The sequence below is a fragment of the Heterodontus francisci genome, chromosome 1 (assembly GCF_036365525.1).
Source record: "Heterodontus francisci isolate sHetFra1 chromosome 1, sHetFra1.hap1, whole genome shotgun sequence".
Taxonomy (NCBI): Eukaryota; Metazoa; Chordata; class Chondrichthyes; order Heterodontiformes; family Heterodontidae; genus Heterodontus; species Heterodontus francisci.
Window position 1 is genome coordinate 33,476,626 of NC_090371.1, and position 20,386 is coordinate 33,497,011.

Genomic DNA, 20,386 nt, shown 5'->3' on the forward strand with positions numbered 1-20,386 from the left:
CTCCGCTTCCCCGCCCCCCTCCACCCTGCTCTCCAGTCGTTCACTCCCCGCTGGACCCACTCCTCACCACCCCGCTCTCCAGCTTCTCGCTTCCCGCTTCCCCCCGCATCCCTCCAGAGGCTAGCTCTAGGCTGCGCCGCTTCCCTCCTCTCAGCCACTCACTCCAACATTCGATCGTTCCTCACCGCACCGCCCGAAGCAAGGCGGGCCATGAGGAGTAACAGGGCGACATAGCAGCGCATGGCCAAGAGGAGGGAAGTGGTGCGGCCCGCAGCCTAGAGTTATTGTCTGGAGGGATGGGGAGGGGGAAGCGGGGAGCGAGCAGCCAGAGAGCGGGATGGGAAGGGGGAAGCGGGGAGTGAGCGGCCGGAGAGCGGGATGGAACTGAAACCTCACTGAATTACAGAGGGTGTGCAGCACTGTCAGAGATGCTGTGCTTCTGATGAGACTTTAAACAGCGCAACATTCTCCAAGTATCAACCAAGACATGTCCATTGTGCGCTGCCATATTTGCTTATGAAACGACAGTCACTGCTCCTAAAGTAATTCACTTTAGGAGAATTAAGATGATTAGGTACTATATAACTGATGCATGTGCAGGAAGGAGTGGGCACTGTTGGGGGTGGGATGTTGGCATCACTGTTGGCAGTGATGTGATAAATTGAGCAGCACCATCTTTCATCCTGGCAGCTGCCTGAATGTCGCAGACAGTTTCAGTGGAACAGGCTGCATTTGCCCATGTGTTTGTACAGCACCGCCTAGTGGTTGCATTGTCAGCATACGCAGCCTTAGATGAATGAGGTAAATGGTCTGTACTCAACTATTTACATTGCTCTGAGTATGGAGTTTGCAGGAGATCAGGAATTGGTTAGGTGGCTCCAGAAGAAAGAAAGAAGAAAGAAGAAAGGAAAGATTTGCATTTATATTGTGCCTTCCATGACCACAGAACATCCCAAAGCACTTTACAGCCAGAGAAGTACTTTTGAAGTGTATTCACTGTTAGAATGTAAGAACTCCAATCAGCTGCTCTTGTTGCCGCAGCTAGCAATGCCTTAAATCTGAGATTGTTTTCATCTGACCAATCTCAAACCCTGGTTGCCTACAAGGTCGCTTGTAATTAGGGACATGGGTTTTATCTGTGCCAAGTGGACCTGCAGTGGGAATAAAGGAGCTCCCATTGCTGGAAGCAAATCCACTTCAAAAGTAATTCATTGTCTATAAAATATCCTGGGGATATCCTGAGGTTGTGAAGTTGCTGTACATGTGCACCTAAGTCTTTCTTTAAGTTAAGGATTTTTGCAGAATATCTGGTCTTTCTAAATTCCTACTACGGATTAGAAGAATTTAAATACATTGTGAACTGTGAGGTGGATAGTGATAAACTTCAAGAGGGCACAGACAGGCTGGTGGAATGGGTGGACAAGTGGCAGATGAAATTTAATGCAGAGAAGTGTGACGTGATTCATTTTGGTCGGAAGAACAAGGAGAAACAATATAAAATAAAGGGTACAATTCTAAAGGGGGTGCGGGAGCCGAGGCGCACTGGGGGTGTAAACCATTGATGGTGACAGGATAGGTCGAGTAAGTGGTTCATAAAGCATATGGGATCCTGGATTTTATAACTAGGGATATAGAGTACAAAAGTTGATAAACCTGTATAAAACACTAGTTCGGCCTCAACTGGAGGTTTGTGTCTAGTTCTGGGCACCGTACTTTAGGAAGGTTGTGAAAGCATTAGAGAGGGTGCAGAAAAGACTCACAAGAATAGTTCCAGGGATGAGGAACTTCAGTTGCATGGATAGATTAGAGAAGCTGGGGTTGATCTTCTTGAAGAGAAGATTAAGAGGAGATTAGATAAAGGTATTTAAAATCATGAGAGGCAGTGGCGTACTGGTATTGTCACTGGACTAGTAATCCAGAGACCCAGGTATTGCTCTGGGGACATGGGTTCGAATCCTGCCACAGCAGAAGGTGGAATTTGAATTCAATTAATAAAAAAAAAAATCTGGAATTTAAAGCTAGTCTAATGATGGCCATGAAACCATTGTCGATTGTTGTGAAAACCCATCTGGTCCTTTAGGGAAGGAAATCTGCTGTCCTTACCTGGTCTGGCCTACATGTGACTCCAGATCCACAGCAATGTGGTTGACTCTTGCATGCCCTTGAAATGGCCTAGCAAACCACTCAGTTCAAGGGCAATTAGGGATGGGCAATAAATGCTGGCCTGGCCTGTGACACCCACATCCCATGAAATAATTTTTTTTTTAAATCATGAGAGGTCTGGACAGCGTTCCCATTGGCAGAAGAATCAAAAACCAGAGGACAGTGATTGGAAAAAAAGCGACGACATAAGGAAATACTTTTTTACACAACGAGTGGTTAGGATCTGGAATGCATTGCCTGAGAGTGTGGCGGAGGCAGATTCAATTGAGGCCTTCAAAAGTAAATTAGATAATTATCCAAAGAGAAAAGATTAGCAGGTCTACAGGGAAAAGGCAAGGGAGTGGGATTCGGTGAGTTGCTCGTGCAGAGAGCCAGTACAGACATGATGAGCCAAATGGCCTCTTTCTGTGCTGTAGCCATTCTATGATTCTATGATCTATGAAGACACCAATATAAGACAATTGCTTTTCTTGTTTTGTCTGTCTGATGTGTGATGCTGAAAGTGTAACGGATTCAAACTTTTACAAGAAGCATCATTCTAATGATTTATCTAGGAACATAGGAACAGGAGTAAATCATTTATCCCCTTGAGCCTGTTCTGCTATTCCATGAGATCATGGCTAATCTGTGACCTATCTCCATTTACCCAGCTTTTCCTCATATCACTTAACACCTTTTGTTCATAAAAAAAATTATCAATCCCAGATTTAAATTAACAATTGGTCTGGCATCAATTGTCATTTGCGGAAGAGAGTTCCAAATGTCTACCACTCTTTGAGTGCAGATGTGTTTCTTAATTTCACTCCTGAAACATATGGCTCTAATTTATGAACTATGCTCCCAGTCCAAGGCTCCCCAACCAAGGGAAACATTTTCTCTCTATCTACCCTCTCTGTTCTCCTTAATATCTTGAAAACTTTGTGTAATCTTTGTATTTTAACCCTTATAGTCCAGGTATCATTCTGGTAAACTAGCACAGTACTCTCTCCAGGGCCAATATGTCCTTCCTAAGGTGTGTTGCCCAGAACAGATCACAGAACTCCAGCTGTGGTCTAAACAGGGCTTAGTATAGCTGAAGCATAACTTTCACCTGATTAGATTTTAGCCCTCTAGATATAAAGCTTATTAGCCTTTTTGATTATTTTCTGTATCTGTTCATGACATTTTAATGATCTGTGTACCTGGACCCCAAAGTCTCTTTGGACCTCCACTGTTTCTAACTATTGACCATTTCAAAAGTACTGTATGCTCTTTTTTTTAGGTCCAAAGTGGCTAACCTCACATTTGCCTACAGTGAAATCAATACATCATGACTTCAGTATGTCTTTGTGCCAAAGGTATTTCTTGCAAGTACCTTCATTTGGAGCACAGAACTGGCAAATCTAACTTACAACACCAGCTCTGCATTGCTAAATGGTCAGGGAAGTTGGAGCTCTGTGGATGAATGCAGGCTACAGTGCAGAGAGTGCTGCTCACTGTAATCTGAATCTGGGTTATATGTAAAGTCATAACAGAGTTAACTGGACAGCCAACAGTTTGTGAACATTAAAAAACCTCCAATCTGGAATATTTTAAAGTTTCTTTTGCCCTGACTGCAGGGCTGGTACAAAGCTTTTATTTCATTTGCACATCCTCCTACCAAACTAACAGTATACGGTTTGAAATAAAAACAGAAAATGCTGTAAATACTCAGCAACTATGAAGAGCGAACCAAAGTTAACATTTCAGGTCAATAACCTTTCATCAGAGCTGAAAAATGTTTGAGTTGTAACAGGTTTTAAGCAAGCAGGGAAAGTGGGGAGGGGAGGAGAGAAGAAAAGGGAAAGTCTGTGTTAGGGTGGAAGGCAGGAGAGATTAAAAGAATGACGGGGCAAGGCAAAAGGCAGTGGTAATGGGACAAGTAAAGAAACAAAAGATGGGTCTACAGGAAATGCAATTGGTAATAGCAGAATCATCACCAACAGTTGCTGTCTAAAAAATTGGGAACAGTGGTTTTGATCTGAAGTTGTTGAACTCAATATTGAGTCACGAAGGCTTTAAAATGCCTCATAAAAAGATGAGGTGCTGTTTCTCAGGTTTCCATTGAGCTTCATTACAACAGTGTAGGAGGCCAAGGACAGAAAGGTCTGAGTGAGAATGGGGCAAAAATTAAAGTGACAAGCGACCAGAAGCTCAGGGTCACACTTTATTTATTTATTTAGAGATACAGCACTGAAACAGGCCCTTCAAGTCTGTACCGACCATCAACCACCCATTTATACTACTCCCACATTAATCCCATATTCCTACCACATCCCCAACTTCCCTCAATTCCCCTACTACCTACCTATACTAGGGGCAATTTATAACAGCCAATTTACCTATCAACCTGCAAGTCTTTGGCTGTGGGAGGAAACCGGATCACCCGGCAAAAACCCACACAGTCACAGGGAGAACTTGCAAACTCCGCACAGGCAGTACCCAGAATTGAACCCGGGTCGTTAAAGCTGTGAAGCTGCAGTGCTAACCACTGCACCACTTGCAGACTGAATGGAGGAATTGAACCCATTTGCCTCCATGTAAAATTGAAACTGGTTCTAATTGATTCAAAATGACCAATTCTTGTTCAAGAGTGGTTAAAAATATTTATTTCAGTGTTAATACATTAGACACACTTTATATTCAATCTGGCCTGTATTGTCATGCTGTATTAGAAATGAAGGGGGCAAATGTTGTTAATCTATAATGAATTACTTTGAACGCAAAGTGGTTTTCCTTTTTATCTCTAGACCACACAGCTGATCAAAAACCTTATGAGAATTTGTAATCACTAACATTTGAAAGCACTCCTAAGGAGATCAGAAATTACAAGCCATGTAGCAGTCTTAATGTAGATGACAGAAGCTACAGACTCCGACAGTAAGCCACTTCATTAATTTGAAACCCTTTTCATTATCAGAAGCTGAGTTAAAGCTGCCAGTCATTAAATGACTCAACACTGGCTGAGTATTAACAATATGCGCAAAGGAAGGAGCTGATTAGTTGAATGCTTTTGCCGCACTCCTATTTGGCACATTGTTGACTCAGCCTCTGAATCTTTCACAGTCTCAATACAAATTTGCTGCTCTGAGGTGTCCATGGGGCATGATAATATAGTGTCTATGTTAGTGGATGTAACCCAGGGGCCTAACTAATAACTCAGAGAATGTGAGTCAAATCCCACCCATGGCAGTTTGTAAAAGTGACCATAAAACTGTCAGACTGTCATAAACCCACTCTGGTTCACCACTAACCTTTAGGGAAGGAAACTGTCATCCTTATCTAATCTGACCGACGGACCTGAATGATATATGTGACTCAATCCCACATCAACATGGTTAACTCTAAACTGCCCCTCTGAAGGGGTCGAGTAAGCCACTCAATTGTATGAAGCCACTACCAATGCTTCAAGAAGAAGGCCCACCACCACCACCTTCACAAGGCAACTAGGGATGAGCAATAAATGTTGGCTTTCCCAGTGACATCCATATCCTGAGAATGAAGAGAGAAAAAGTGGTGAGAAGAATTGCAGACATCATAGGAAAACGTATTTACAAAAGGCCCCCCTTCAGAATGCCTGTTTGTAATCTAGGGCCCGAATTTGTGTTCCCAGTCTTCAGACTGCATTGCAGCCACAAACTACCCCAGCTCAGTATTGCATTGACAGTGCACTGGAACAGTTACCAGCTTTGCCCTTGGCAGGGAGCCAACTTTATTGGGGCATACAGAAGTTTTGGCTATTCAGTTCAATTCGAAGGGATGTACATTCTTCAAGGTATATTAGGACAAATATTAATCTAGTGTCATTAGGTTCAAAATGAATTTCAGATATATATAGGTCTTGGACACAGCTGAGAGGGAGGGTTTAAAGTATCGGGCACAAAGAGATTGATAGGAAACCTAATATAGATGCACAAAACCAATGGGTAACTAAATCAGTGGCTACAGCAGCCACTGACCTGTTTCAGGGATAGTTATATCAACATTCAGCTGCTTGAGGTGGCTGTGAGGATGGCCACCTGATCTGACATTATGTTGTATAGAAGTTGTGCCCAGAGGAACAGTAGGCTATTGAGCCCCTTGAACCTGTTCCACCATTCAATTTGATCATGGTTAATCTGCAACTGAACTCCATTTACCTGCCCTTAATACCCTTACCTAACAAAACTCTTACAATCTCAGTTCTGAAATTTCAATTGAGTGAGACTCAACAGCTTTTTTTGGGAGAGAATTTTAAATTTCCACTAAATTTTGAGTGAAGAAGTGCATTCTGTTATCACTGTTGAATGCCCTAACTCTAATGTTGAAGTTACACACCACCCCCCCCCCCCCCACTTGTTCTAGATTCCCACAGCAGAGGAAATGTTTTTTTTAAATTCTTTCATGGGATGTGGGTGTCACAGGCCAGGCCAGCATTTATTGCCCATCCCTACTTGCCCTTGAACTGAGTGGCTTGCTAGGCCATTTCGAGGGCATGTAAGAGTCAACCACATTGCTGTGGAATCTGGAGTCACATGTAGGCCAGACCCTGTCAACACCTCAATTAGATCATCCCTGTATCTTCCATACTTAAGGGAATACAAACCTAGTCTATGCAACCTGTCTTCACAATTTAGCCCCAGTCAGAGATGTTTGTCATTGGACACAGAGTCAGAGGGCTGAATTTTTCCAGAATCCAAGTTGTCCTGCCGTTGGGACCTAAAGTGGTTCCTGAGCCTGCGTGGACGGGCGGTGGGACCCTGGGCGGGATTTTACCAGCAGCAGATCTAGTTGAGTACAGACACCCACCTCTCAGAGCTGCAGGCCGGCAGCTTGGCAGTGCCAACAAAAGAGATGGCCATGCTGAGGCTGCAGGAAGAGGAGGGCACTTCCATGTTGAGGCATTCTCCAAGGTCATGTAAGCTTTTTTATTGAATGTGTCGGGTCCAGGCAGGCAGGCCCCAGTGATCAGTGGGTGAACCCTCAAGTGGCATTGTCAGAGCACAGGGGTGGCTCTTGCTGCCAGGGCCAGGGGGCCCTCCATGAGCCATGGAGTGGCCATAAAGCAAGGCCCCCCCCCCCCCCCTGCCCCCCAGCGAATCACGTGGCGGGGGTCTGTCCGACACCAGTAAAATACTGGCGGGGGTGGGAAGTGGCCGTAAATTGGCCAATTAATTGGTTTAATTTGCCACGCCACTACTGTTCCCATCATGGAGAATATCCTGTGGTGGTGGGAAGATGTCAGGCTCCCCACCTGATGCCTTCTGCCACCATTTGTCGAGTCCTCCCAACTCCAAGCCCTTCTCCAGAGGGTGCTAAAATCCAGCCCATAGAGTCATAGCATCATTATGGCACAAAAAGAGGCCATTTGGCCCATCAAATCCATGCCAGCTCTCTATACTGCAATATAGTCAGTCCCATTCCCTTGCACTATCCTCGTAGCCCTGCAAGTTTTCTTCCCTCAAGTATCTGTCCAGTTTCCTTTTAAAATCATTCATTGTCTCCGCTTCCACCACCCTCATGTGCAGTGCATTCCAGTTTGTTACAACTCATTTTGTAAAACTGTTTTTCCTCACAGCCCCCTACATCTCTTGACCAAAACTTCAAATCTGTGTCCCCTAGTCCTTGTACCATTATGGGGACAGCTTTTCTTTGACTACCTTATCTAAACCTGTCAGAATCTTGTACACCTCTATCAAATTTCTCCACAATCTCCTTTATTCCAAAGAGAACAACCCCAGCTTCTCCAACCTAATCTAGCAGTTAAGATCCCTCATCTCTGGAACCATTCTGGTAAATCTCCTCTGCACCCTCTGAAGGACACTCACATTCTTCCTGAAGTGTAGAGACCAGAACTGGACATGGTACTCCAGTTGGGGCCTAACCAGAGCTTTATAAAGGCTCAGCATAACTTCCCTGATTTGTGATCAATACCACTATTTATGAAGCCCAAGATTCCATTTGCTTTGCTAACTACTCTCTCAATATGTCCTGCTGCCTTCAAAGATCTATTCACATGCATCTCCAGGCCCCTCTGTCCCTGTACACTCCTTAGGACTGTGCCAGTTAGCCTGTATTGGCTCTTCCTTTTCCTTCTGCCTAAATGAATCACCTCACATTTCTCTGTATTAAATTCCATCAGTCACTTGTCTGCCCATTCTGCTAGCCTATCTATGTCCTTCAACTTCCAGCCTGTTGAGATGATCTTGTTGTTGTGGGTACCACAATCTGGAGAGCAGCTTCCTTCACCGTCTCCTCTAATAATGCCCAAAAAGATCCAGTGAGATTTCTAGACCATCCTACATTCTGACAAAACACATTGATGAAGGAAGAGCAGTGGATGTGGTGTATATGGATTTTAGCAAGGCGTTTGATAAGGTTCTCCATGGTAGGCTCATTCAGAAAGTAAGGAGGCATGGGATTCAGGGAAAGTTGGCTGTCTGGATACAAAATTGGCTGGCCCATAGAAGTCAGAGGGTGGTAGTAGATGGAAAGTATTCAGCATGGAGCTCGGTGACCAGTGGTGTTCCACAAGGATCTGTTCTGGGACCTCTGCTCTTTGTGATTTTTATAAATGACTTGGATGAGGAAGTGGAAGGCTGGGTTAGCAAGTTTGCCGATGACACGAAGGTTGCTGGAGTTGTGGATAGTGTGGAAGGCTGTTGTAGGTTGCAACGGGACATTGACAGGATGCAGAGCTGGGCTGAGAAGTGGCAGATGGAGTTCAACCTGGAAAAGTGTGAAGTGATTCATTTTGGAAGGTCGAATTTGAATGCGGAATACAGGCTTAAAGACAGGATTCTTGGTAGTGTGGAGGAACAGAGGGATCTTGGGGTCCATGTCCATAGATCGCTCAAAGTTGTCACCCAAGTTGATAGGGTTGTTAAGAAGGCGTATGGTGTGTTGGCTTTCATTAACAGGGGGATTGAGTTTAAGAGCCGCGAGGTTATGCTGCAGCTCTATAAGGCCCTGGTTCGACCACACTTGGAATATTGTGTTCAGTTCTGGTCGCCTCATTATAGGAAGGATGTGGAAGCTTTAGAGAGGGTGCAGAGGAGATTTACCAGGATGCTGCCTGGACTGGAGGGCATGTCCTACGAAGAAAGATTGAGGGAGCTGGGGCTTTTCTCATTGGAGCGAAGAAGGATGAGAGGTGACTTGATAGAGGGGTACAAGATGATGAGAGGCATAGATAGAGTGGATAGCCAGAGACTTTTTCCCAGGGCGGAAAGGGCTATCACCAGGGGGCATAATTTTAAAGTGATTGGAGGAAGGTTTCGGGGAGATGTCAGAGGTAGGTTCTTTACACAGAGAGTGGTGGGTGCGTGGAATGCGCTGCCAACGGTGGTACTAGAAGCAGATACGTTAGGGACATTTAAGCGACTCTTGGATAGGTACATGGATGATAGTAGAATGAAGGGTAGGTAGTTAGTTTGATCTTAGAGTAGGTTAAAGGTTCGGCACAACATCGTGGGCCGAAGGGCCTGTACTGTGCTGTACTGTTCTATGTTCTATGTTCTGCATCAAGTAAGGACCAATCATGGCCCAGTGATAGCATTTTTGCCTCTGTGTTAAGGTTTTGGGTTCAAGTCCCACTCCAGAAACCTGAGCGTGTAATCTAGGCTAACACTCCACCGCAGCACGAAGGTAGTACTGCACTGTTGGAAATGCCATCTTTCGGATGAGGTGTTAAACTAAGCCCTGTCTACCCTCTCCAGTAGACGTAAATGATCCACGGCACTATCTGAAGGACAGCAGGTGAATTTTCCTGGAGTCCTGGCCAACATTAACCAACACTTAAAATAGCTGAACTGGTCACTTATTTAATTGTTGTTTGTGGGAGTTTGCTGTGAGCAAATTAGCTGTCGCATTTCCTACATTACAACAATGACTGCACTTCAAAAGTGCTTCATAGGTTGCAAAACATTTTGGGACTTCCTGAGGATGTGAAAGGCAACATATAAATGCAAGTCTTTCTTTCTTACATCAGTAATGGTGGATCGGTGCCTCCTACCTCAGATCTTTAAAATTGTTTAAAAAGAGTTTTGATAGAGTAGACACAGAGAGTATGTTTTCTCTATTGGGGAAGAGCTGTACTCGAGGCCATCAATATAAGATAGTCAAGGAATCAAATAGGGCATTCAGAAGAAACTTACCAGAGAACAGTGAGAATGTGGAACTGATTATCATGTGGAGTAGTTGAGGCTAGTTGGATAGACAAATTTGAGGGGAAGCTAGATAAACATATGAGGAAATAGCAATTAGAGGGTTCTGCTGATAGACTGAGATAAGAAAGAATGGGAGGAATATCGAGTGGAACATAAAGGCCAGCATGGACTGTTTGGGCTAATGGTCTGTTTCTTTGCTGTATATTCTATGTAATTCTGTGTAGATGCATACGTTCAAAAGAGATTCCTTTCAAGACTCAACTACTCCAATGCTCTGCTAGTTGGCTTCCCATCTTCCACCCTCTAAAAAGTTGAATTGAGCCAAAACTCTGCTGCCGCATCCTAACTTGCACCAAGTCCGTTCACCCATCGCCCCCGTTCTTGTTGACCTATAATGCCACCCTGTCCGTCAATACTTTGATTTTAAAATTCTCAACCTCATGTTCAAATCCCTCCATGACCTTGCTACTCGCTATCTCTGTAAACTTACCCAGTCCTACACCTCTTTGAGATTTCTATGCTCCTCCAATTCTAGCCTTCTGTGCATCCCCTACTTCCTTCACCCCACCATTGGCAGTGTGCGTCCATCTCCTTCTTTGGCTCAGTGTAAATTCGTGACTGATAACACTGCTGTGCAGCATCTTGGGATGTTTTACTATTTTAAAAGGGGTATATAAATGTGAGTTGTTGTTGCTGAATTTTCTGGAAATCTACTTCATCCAGGTCCCAAAGATGAAGGAATTCTAGAGGAAGTCCCATCCTAGCAGCAAGCACTGTTGCAGATTTCAGTGAAACTGATGACAGAACCTCCCTGTGGCTGTGTGCCAGCAGGCCAGTCCTCTGTTCCAGTTTTTCCAGCTAAGCTGGATAAAATGATTTCAGTGCAGTAAGGCACTGCAAAGAAGATAGGACTCATCTTCAGAAATGTCCATATGCTCAACAAAGCAATGTAAGCCTCTTTATGCGCCACCTCCGACTGCCCCACCACCAGTGCAGTCCCAATGCAGCTCAGGCCCCAAACTGGCAAGACTGAGATTGATAGATTTTGTCAGATTAGGGTCTCAAGAATATCAAAAACGGAGACAGCTAAATGGAGTTGAGATACAGATCAGTCACGATCTAACTGAATGGTAGAGTAGGCTTGAGGGGCTGAATGGCCTAGTTCCTATGTTCCTATATAAATGCTCTCACAAGACCACTGTGGTTAGCTATCCTTTATCTTAACTACAGTTTCTTGCCAATCATTATTTGAAGCCTTTCACTGAAGATGTAACTTTAATTCACTGAAAAACCAACAGATATGCTGCGAGGACACCAACAACAACTTTCCCTGCCAACCCCTGTCTGCCATCTGTCTATATTGCAACTGTGACTACACTTTAAAAGTATGAAACTGGCTGTGAAGCCCTTTGGGACGTCCGGATGATCTAAAAGATGCGATATAAATGCAAATTCTGATTTCAATTCAATAGTGCTCAGAGGAATTTCGACCCTTTAGCAATTTTATTTCCACAATATAATTTTATTATCAGCTATTATTCCTTGCATGCAAGTTTATTTGTTATTCAGTTTCCAAAGTAGGTTTAAGTGAAGAAGCTCCTTCAACCTATTTGAAGCAAAAAAATTAACTTTTGTCAATATTAGTGGATGCCCATTATTTTAGGATTCCTCTGTTATTTTAATAGGGACATTAACCCATCTACTTTAAAAGAATTAATAATTCCATCAAAAACAGAATATGATACAAATGTGTTTTGCCTTCTTAGAGCACAAGTTCACAACCAATTCTTAATTACATGTTTTCATTGAATACACCCCTCTGTTGTGAGCACAGGTCAGATGTCCAATCCATGAACCATGGAGGATAGTAACTGTGCTAGTTGACCTAAAATGTGATCAATAGTTCTAAACAAAATTCTAAATCTGATACTTCAACAAAAGTTATTCCATAGTACTGTGCCATTAAATAAATAATTTTCCACTTATATATCTCCTTTCACGTCAGGGTTCCCCAAACTGCTTTACAACCAATTGATCACTTTTGAGATTTTTTTTTATTCATTCGTGGGATGTGGGCACCACTGGCGAGGCCAGCATTTATTGGCTTGGAGGGAAACTTGCAAGTTTCTGCCCTTCTCCTTCTCGGTGGTAGAGGTCATGGGTTTGGAAGGCGCTGTCGAAGGAGGCTTGGTGAGTTGTTGCAGTGCATCTTGTAGATGAAGTCATTGTTCTTTAGGCAAACATGGCAGCCACATTGCACACGGCAAGATCCCACAAACAGCAAATCAATAAGTGACCAAATAATCATTCTTTGATGTTGGTGTCTGAGGGAGGAATGTTGGCCAAGTGAACAGAAGAGCTGTTGGATTGTTGATTGGTGCTGTTGTGATAGTGTATTTGTAGGTTAAATAGAGTAATTTAAATATATGTTTATGCTAATATGGATGTCATCACAGGAAGTGATACAATATCATGTGCAGAAGCTTCGAGGCACATCGAGTACAGCAGTGACCAACACTTTTTGGTGCCCCAGTAGAAGTGGTGTCCGACAACAGCCCACAATACACCAGAAAACTGTTCAAGGAGATGTGTGAACAACGTTCCATCAACTATGCCACGTCATCACCCAGATATCCTTGTTTGAATGGATGGCTGAACATATGGTCAGGACAGTCAAATCACTAATCAAAAAGTGTTCCGAAACCAGGCAAGATATCCAAGTTGTATTATTGCACCTTCATACAACGCCATTAGACTCCGGATTGCCATCACGCACTGAGATTATGTTTGGCCAATGGGTGAGAACCAAGTCATCCTTGATCACAGATGGTTACTTCAGAAACAAGACAAGATGAAAGATACATATGATGTGCATGTGGGGGGGAGGTGCCATAGTGATAATGTCACTGGACTAATAACCCAGAGACCCAGGCTACTGCTCTGGTGATATGGGTTCAGATCCCACCATGGCAGGTGAAAGCTGAATTTAATTAATCTGGAAATTAAAAAGTTAGTCTAATGGTGACCATGAAACCATGGTTGTTTGTTGTAAAAACTCATCCGGTTCACTAATGTTCTTTAGGGAAGGAAATCTGGTTTGGCCGACATGTGAGTCCAGACCCACAGCAATGTGGTTAAACTCAACTGCCCTCTAAGATGACCTAGCTAGCCACTCAAGGGCAATTAGGATGGGCAATAAATGCTGGCCTAACCAGCGATGCCCACATCCCACAAGCAAATAAAAAAAAGTGGGTGCCAAATTACTGCCACTATATATTAGCCGGAAGGTGAGGATCTTTCACCCACAAGAACAGATATGGATCTCAGCAGAGGTGTGCAAAGAACCACGTTCATATGAGGTGACAACAGCAAATGGTGCGATACTGTGAAGGAATCGATCTCACCCGAGGACAACCCTCCCAAACACAATCTTCAGGAGGAGAGGACGGACAGTTCAAGAACACACCCATGTGTCATCATAAGGTCTGGTTAAGTCAGCTGATGACCAATAAGATTCCAAACGTAAGCAACAACTTAAAGAGGAGTGCTCCAAATGTTCTTGTTACAGCTGAATGTTTTGTTTAAAAAGTGTTATCGTTGTCAAATTTCTTATATCTTGTAGGGATTGCATCTTCATATACATATTTATGTTATACGATAAGGGGTTCTCATTTAAGGGAAGGGGGTTCTGATACTGTATTTGTTAGTTTGTTAAATAGAATCATCTAAATCTATGTTTATACTAATATGTATGTCATCACAGGAAGTGATGTAATATGATTCAGTTCTCTTGCACAGTTAGCACATGTAAGCTGAAGCAACAAGTTTCCATTAAAGCTTCATTTGTATTAGTCTATAAAGAGATAATGCGACTGTGTCATATATCCAACTGAGCAAGAAGATTCAACACCATATGAAAGACAACACCTCTGACAACGCAGCACTCCCTCAGTACTGCAGGATTTCCTCAGTATTGTACCGAAGCATCAGCCTAGGCTCTGTGCTCACATCTATAGTTTGAATAACTGCTGTCTAAAAACTTGCCACAACCCGTTTTACAACGTAGGTTATATTTTATGAATGCATGCTCCCAGCCAGTGTGTCACCTTCTGGGAGCACGTAACAGCGCTTAAGGCACCGATTGAAATTCCAGCAGGATCTGCTGACCTCTAAGATTTGTATTGACTTCTAAAACTTAAGCTTGGTACCAACTAACCCTAACCCTAACTTCTTCATTATCTCATCTTCCCTTCCTCTATGTGCCAAGCAGATGAAGCTCCATGCCAGGAGTGTGAATTTGTTAAATTGTCTGTGATAAGTTCAAGTCCTAGGGTAGTGGTATTCTAATAGAAACACGAGCTCAGAAGGTAACTCCTTTGGGACCCACAGACCTTGACACTTGAATTACTAATAGGTGTATGATCACTCTCCTGCTGCTTGTCCAAATCAAAGCCTATTGCAGACCGAGGCTTGTGCTCAATGGGTAGAAGGGAGAGAGTCTAGCTCCACTTGTTTAGATTTAAGTGGCTTATGAAACCAAGGACTCTAATGCAACTTTGTCTCTGTATTTTCCTACATTATATTATAGTGTTGTAGATGATGTGAGTCTGCCTTCTGCCTACTCTATTAGATTCCACGCACACTGAGCTTTATAGAGTGTAGAATGGAGATTTTCCCATAGCCAGAATTGCATTGCATGGACCACCTAGGCAAGTGCACTCACACCACTAATTTATTACAATATAAGGGAACTGTCCCCCCCCCCCCACAATTTAAACAATTAGGCCTCTTCATTTACTGACAGACCATCAATTAGGTTTTTGATTGAGAAACTCTGGTGAAGGGCCAAGGCCCATCATGCTGGATAAGGCTGAAAAGACAGGAGGGAAGATGAGATAATGAAGAAGTTAGGGTTAGGGTTAGTTGGTACCAAGCTTAAGTTTTAGAAGTCAATACAAATCTCAGTATCAGCATCAAACACCGGAACTCAGGCCATCGATAGCTGTACAGTTATTGCCTCCATCACCACTGTCATGGCACTCTGAAGATAATTCATTGTGTGAGGCACTTTTAAGTTATTTTCATGTGACAAGGTGCTATATAAATACAGGTATTGTGAATATTTTGTAACTGAAGGCAATAATCAACCAATCCTATCATCAGAATAACCACTGGTATCTCTCATAAGCAGTGCGTATCCAGTTTTGATAAGGAGCTGCTGAAGGGGGGATTTTAAACCCTCCGCCCAACAGAAACGGAGCTGAACATGAGTTAAAATCGAGACCTCGCATGACAACTCCCAGGCAGGAATTTCAATGGCTCCCCGTGCCCCACCCCCATCCTCCGCACCCCCCACTCTGCTGGCTTCCCACCGGACAGTTAAAATCCTCGCCGGATTGAGCTGCTATATATCTCCAGCTCTCTTCTTTAGCTCTACCTTCTGACGCTCCTGGTTTCCTTCTCATAAGTATGCTTTGGCAGACATTTTAATTGCAGTAATATATTTTAAGGGGAAGGTAATTAACCATATGAGAAACCTTTTGAAGTGTATCTGAGGGAACTCCCTAAATGTAAGGCTTTTCTTTCTTTTTATTCAAGTGGAATGTGACGTGAATGAATGTCTGTCTTATAATCAGACAAATAACATCCTATAAGATGGATTCAGTTTTGGAAATCAATCATTCAAAATAGCTTAATTCACCTCCTTCACTATCAGTTGCTGGCTGTGTAGACGTAGAGAACCAAAACTAGACACCATAAATATAATTTAGCCACCAATAAATTCAGCAGGGAATTCAGAAGGAACTTCTTTAGCCAGAGTGTGCTGAGAATGTGGAACTCGCTACCACAAGGAGCAGCTGAGGTGAATAGCATAGATGCATTTAAAGAGAAGCTAGAAAAACACACAAAGGAGCAAAGAATCGAAGGATATGCTGATAGGGTTAGGTGAATATGAGCGGGAGGAGGCTTATGTGGAGCATAAATGTTGACCTAGAGGAACATGGCCATTTGGCCCATTTCTGTGCTGTAAGTTCATTGTTTTCCTTTTTTAAAATGTATTTCAGGTGCTTTTTTTCCATCTATCAAGCCCTCTGATGTAGTTTTCAAGGTGATCTTCTGGCTGGGTTACTTCAACAGCTGCATAAATCCCATCATCTACCCCTGCTCCAGCAAAGAGTTCAAGCGGGCCTTCACCAGGCTGCTGAAGTGCCAGTGCCGCAGGAGGCGGCGCCCAGCCTGGCGGGTGTACGACCACCGTGACTGGAGGGCCTCCACCAACAGCTCGGAACGCGGCTCCGAGGGTGACATAGTGACCAGGTCCGTCGTGAGCCGCAGGACATTGTCAGTAAACAGTTCCTTCGCCCTGAACCATAGGCACCGAGGGAGCAGCACCAGCGGCGGCGAGGGCATCAGTGGAAGCGGCAGTGCCAATCGGGCACTCAGCCTTCACGGCTGGAGACTCTTCCCATCTTTGCCCAAATCGCCATTCCAGCTCAGAGAGAAAATGAACAACCTCTCCAACAAAATCAGGATCGGACAGCACAGGCCCTGCACATCTACCATCAGCAAGGTAGACGGCGTCCCAGTGGAGTCCATCTCCATTGGAGTATGCCAGGAGTTCAAAGAGCACACCGCATATCAAATATATGACGTTACTGACTGCTTCGGACTGAAAGAGACAGATATTTAAGGTGGGGCTGGAAAGGAATGAGATGTATCTCTGTAAATGTGTTTGTCATGGTTGGTGTTGTGTCTACATTGCCGATTTTGGCAAGAGTGAAAAAAATTGTTTAAAAAATATACATCAGGAAGTTCCTCACGCTTGCCCTCTGACTCCCACTGTCCTCTCAGAAGGAGTTAAATGGAGGTTCAGCCCCCTCCGCTGAACTCAGGCCCATTTCATCTCTGCTGGCTCTTTCAAACCCAATCTGCAGCTTCAGTTCATTTTATGATCAATTGTTGATAGCGTTTAGCTCCATTTGTGGTAATTATCATGTTACCATGTTCCGTGAGGGTTTACCCTGATCAACCCAAAATATTCCTCGCGGGTTTTCCCGATCACTGCCATGTTCCTCAAGGGTTCTCCTGATCACTGCCCATGTTCCTCAATGGTTCTCCTGATCACTGCCCATGTTCCTCAAGGGTTCTCCTGATCGTTGCCCATGTTCCTCAAGGGTTCTCCTGATCACTGCCCATGTTCCTCAAGGGTTCACCCAATCACTGTCCATGTTCCTCAAGGGTTCTTCCGATCACTGCCATGTTCCTCAAGGGTTCTCCTGATCACTGCCCATGTTCCTCAATATTTCTCCTGATCACTGCCCATGTTCCTCAAGGGTTCTCCCGATCACTGCCCATGTTCCTCAAGGGTTCTCCTGATCACTGCCCATGTTCCTCAATATTTCTCCTGATCACTGCCCATGTTCCTCAATATTTCTCCTGATCACTGCCCATGTTCCTCAAGGGTTCTCCCGATCACTGCCCATGTTCCTCAATATTTCTCCTGATCACTGCCCATGTTCCTCAATATTTCTCCTGATCACTGCCCATGTTCCTCAAGGGTTCTCCCGATCACTGCCCATGTTCCTCAATGGTTCTCCTGATCACTGCCCATGTTCCTCAATAGTTCTCCTGATCGTTGCCCATGTTCCTCAAGGGTTCTCCTGATCACTGCCCATGTTCCTCAAGGGTTCTCCTGATCGTTGCCCATGTTCCTCAAGGGTTCTCCTGATCGTTGCCCATGTTCCTCAAGGGTTCACCCAATCACTGTCCATGTTCCTCAAAGGTTCTTCCGATCACTGCCCATGTTCCTCAAGGGTTCTCCTGATCACTGCCCATGTTCCTCAATATTTCTCCTGATCACTGCCCATGTTCCTCAAGGGTTCTCCCGATCACTGCCCATGTTCCTCAAGGGTTCTCCTGATCACTGCCCATGTTCCTCAATATTTCTCCTGATCACTGCCCATGTTCCTCAATATTTCTCCTGATCACTGCCCATGTTCCTCAATATTTCTCCTGATCACTGCCCATGTTCCTCAAGGGTTCTCCCGATCACTGCCCATGTTCCTCAATGGTTCTCCTGATCACTGCCCATGTTCCTCAATAGTTCTCCTGATCACTGCCCTTGTTCCTCAAGGGTTCTCCCGATCACTGCCCATGTTCCTCAAGGGTTCTCCTGATCGTTGCCCATGTTCCTCAATGGTTCTCCTGATCACTGCCCATGTTCCTCAAGGGTTCTCCTGATCGTTGCCCATGTTCCTCAAGGGTTCTCCTGATCGTTGCCCATGTTCCTCAAGGGTTCATCTGCTCACTGCCCATGTTCCTCAAGGGTTCTCCTGATCACTGCCCATGTTCCTCAAGGGTTCTCCTGATCGTTGCCCATGTTCCTCAAGGGTTCTCCTGATCGTTGCCCATGTTCCTCAAGGGTTCTCCTGATCACTGCCCATGTTCCTCAAGGGTTCTCCCGATCACTGCCCATGTTCCTCAAGGGTTCACCCAATCACTGCCAATGTTCCTCAAGGGTTCATCTGCTCACTGCCCATGTTCCTCAAGGGTTCTCCCGATCACTGCCCATGTTTCTCCAGGGTTCTCCTGATCACTGCCCATGTTCCTCGAAGGTTCTCCTGATCGTTGCCCATGTTCCTCAAGGGTTCTCCTGATCGCTGCCCATGTTTCTCGTAGGTTCTCCCGATCACTGCCCATGTTCCTCAAGGGTTCTCTTGATCACTGCCCATGTTCCTCGAAGGTTCTCCTCATTGTTGCCCATGTTCTTCAAGGGTTCTCCCGATCACTGACCATGTTCCTCCAGGGTTCTCCTGATCATTGCCCATGTTCCTCGAAGGTTCTCCTGATCGTTGCCCATGTTCCTCAAGGGTTCTCCTGATCACTGCCCATGTTCCTCGTAGGTTCTCCCAATCACTGCCCATGTTCCTCAAGGGTTCTCTTGATCACTGCCCATGTTCCTCGAAGGTTCTCCCGATCACTGCTCATGTTCCTTGAAGGTTCTCCTGATCACTGCCCATGTTCCTCGAAGGTTCTCCTGATCACTGCCCATGTTCTTCGAAAGTTCTCCTGATCACTGCCCATGTTCCTTGGTTCCCTCATTCACCATCCATGTTTCTCGAGAATTTACCCCGATCACCCACCATGTTCCCTCGAAGGTCTCTCCCCATTCATCTACCAGAACTTCAACAGAAGGCTGGCGAAATCCCAGCTAGTCCATGTAAACAGGGTATCTTGCAAGCTTCTGCTTAGGTTATGCAGCCACTTAAGAGAATCCCTGAGGAAATTCTTGGCAACAATGTCCAACATACGAGCATGGGCAGGAATTGACCCATAAGTTAATTTTTTTTCGATCTGAATTGTATCCTCACTCTCCTTCCACCTCTGACACCTGGACTCAAATCTAGCTCAGGATAAGGAAATGAAAGACTTCCCACTGAATACTGTAAGAGTTTTTTTTATTTGTTCCTGGGATGTGGGTGTCGCTGGTTAAGACAACATTTATTGCCCATCCCTAATAGACCTTGAGAAGGTGGAAGAGTCATTCACGACTTGAAATTTAACCCAGGTCTATCTGGTCTGGATACAGAGCACATAGTCAGCAGCGTCACTCAGAGAAGTCAGGAGGCTGACTGGTGTTGGGGGGGAATGGAAATGGCACACATGGGGGTAATAGGAGATAGGCTTCTTAGGTAGGAACATTGGACAGAGTAGAGTTTGATTCTGCAACTAGCTGTGCTTGGCACTGAGCACTTGAGATAGAAAAACTTCCCAGTCCCTAGCACAATAACATCACTCACCTTGTTGAGCATAAAATGGACCCAAAAAAGGCATCTGTTCCCAAAGCACGCCATAGATGGTTATCTTATAGGATTCGAATGTGTCCATGTTTTAAAGGATAGCCAGATGTTGCTTTGGAAATAACTATGAATCTTTAAAAAAAATTCCTTCTGGAATTTTCAATGAGGCACCCTACGGGATATTGTGGAAAGGAACTGGATGGGGCTCGTTAGTACTAAACCTGCCCTATTCTGGTTTACAGATATTCTATTGAAATC

At 44.5% G+C, this 20,386-nt stretch overlaps 1 protein-coding gene across 1 annotated transcript in view; it reads left to right on the forward strand.

The window, feature by feature from the left end:
* Window positions 1–17,728, forward strand: part of adra1d (adrenoceptor alpha 1D) — a 41,643-nt gene extending 23,915 nt beyond the window's left edge. Inside the window, exon 2 of the mRNA XM_068042883.1 lies at window positions 16,394–17,728. Within this exon, the coding sequence (XP_067898984.1) occupies window positions 16,394–17,019 (626 nt within the window). The 3' untranslated portion in view covers window positions 17,020–17,728. The remainder of the gene's footprint in view (window positions 1–16,393) is intronic.
* Window positions 17,729–20,386: the final 2,658 nt, after the last annotated feature.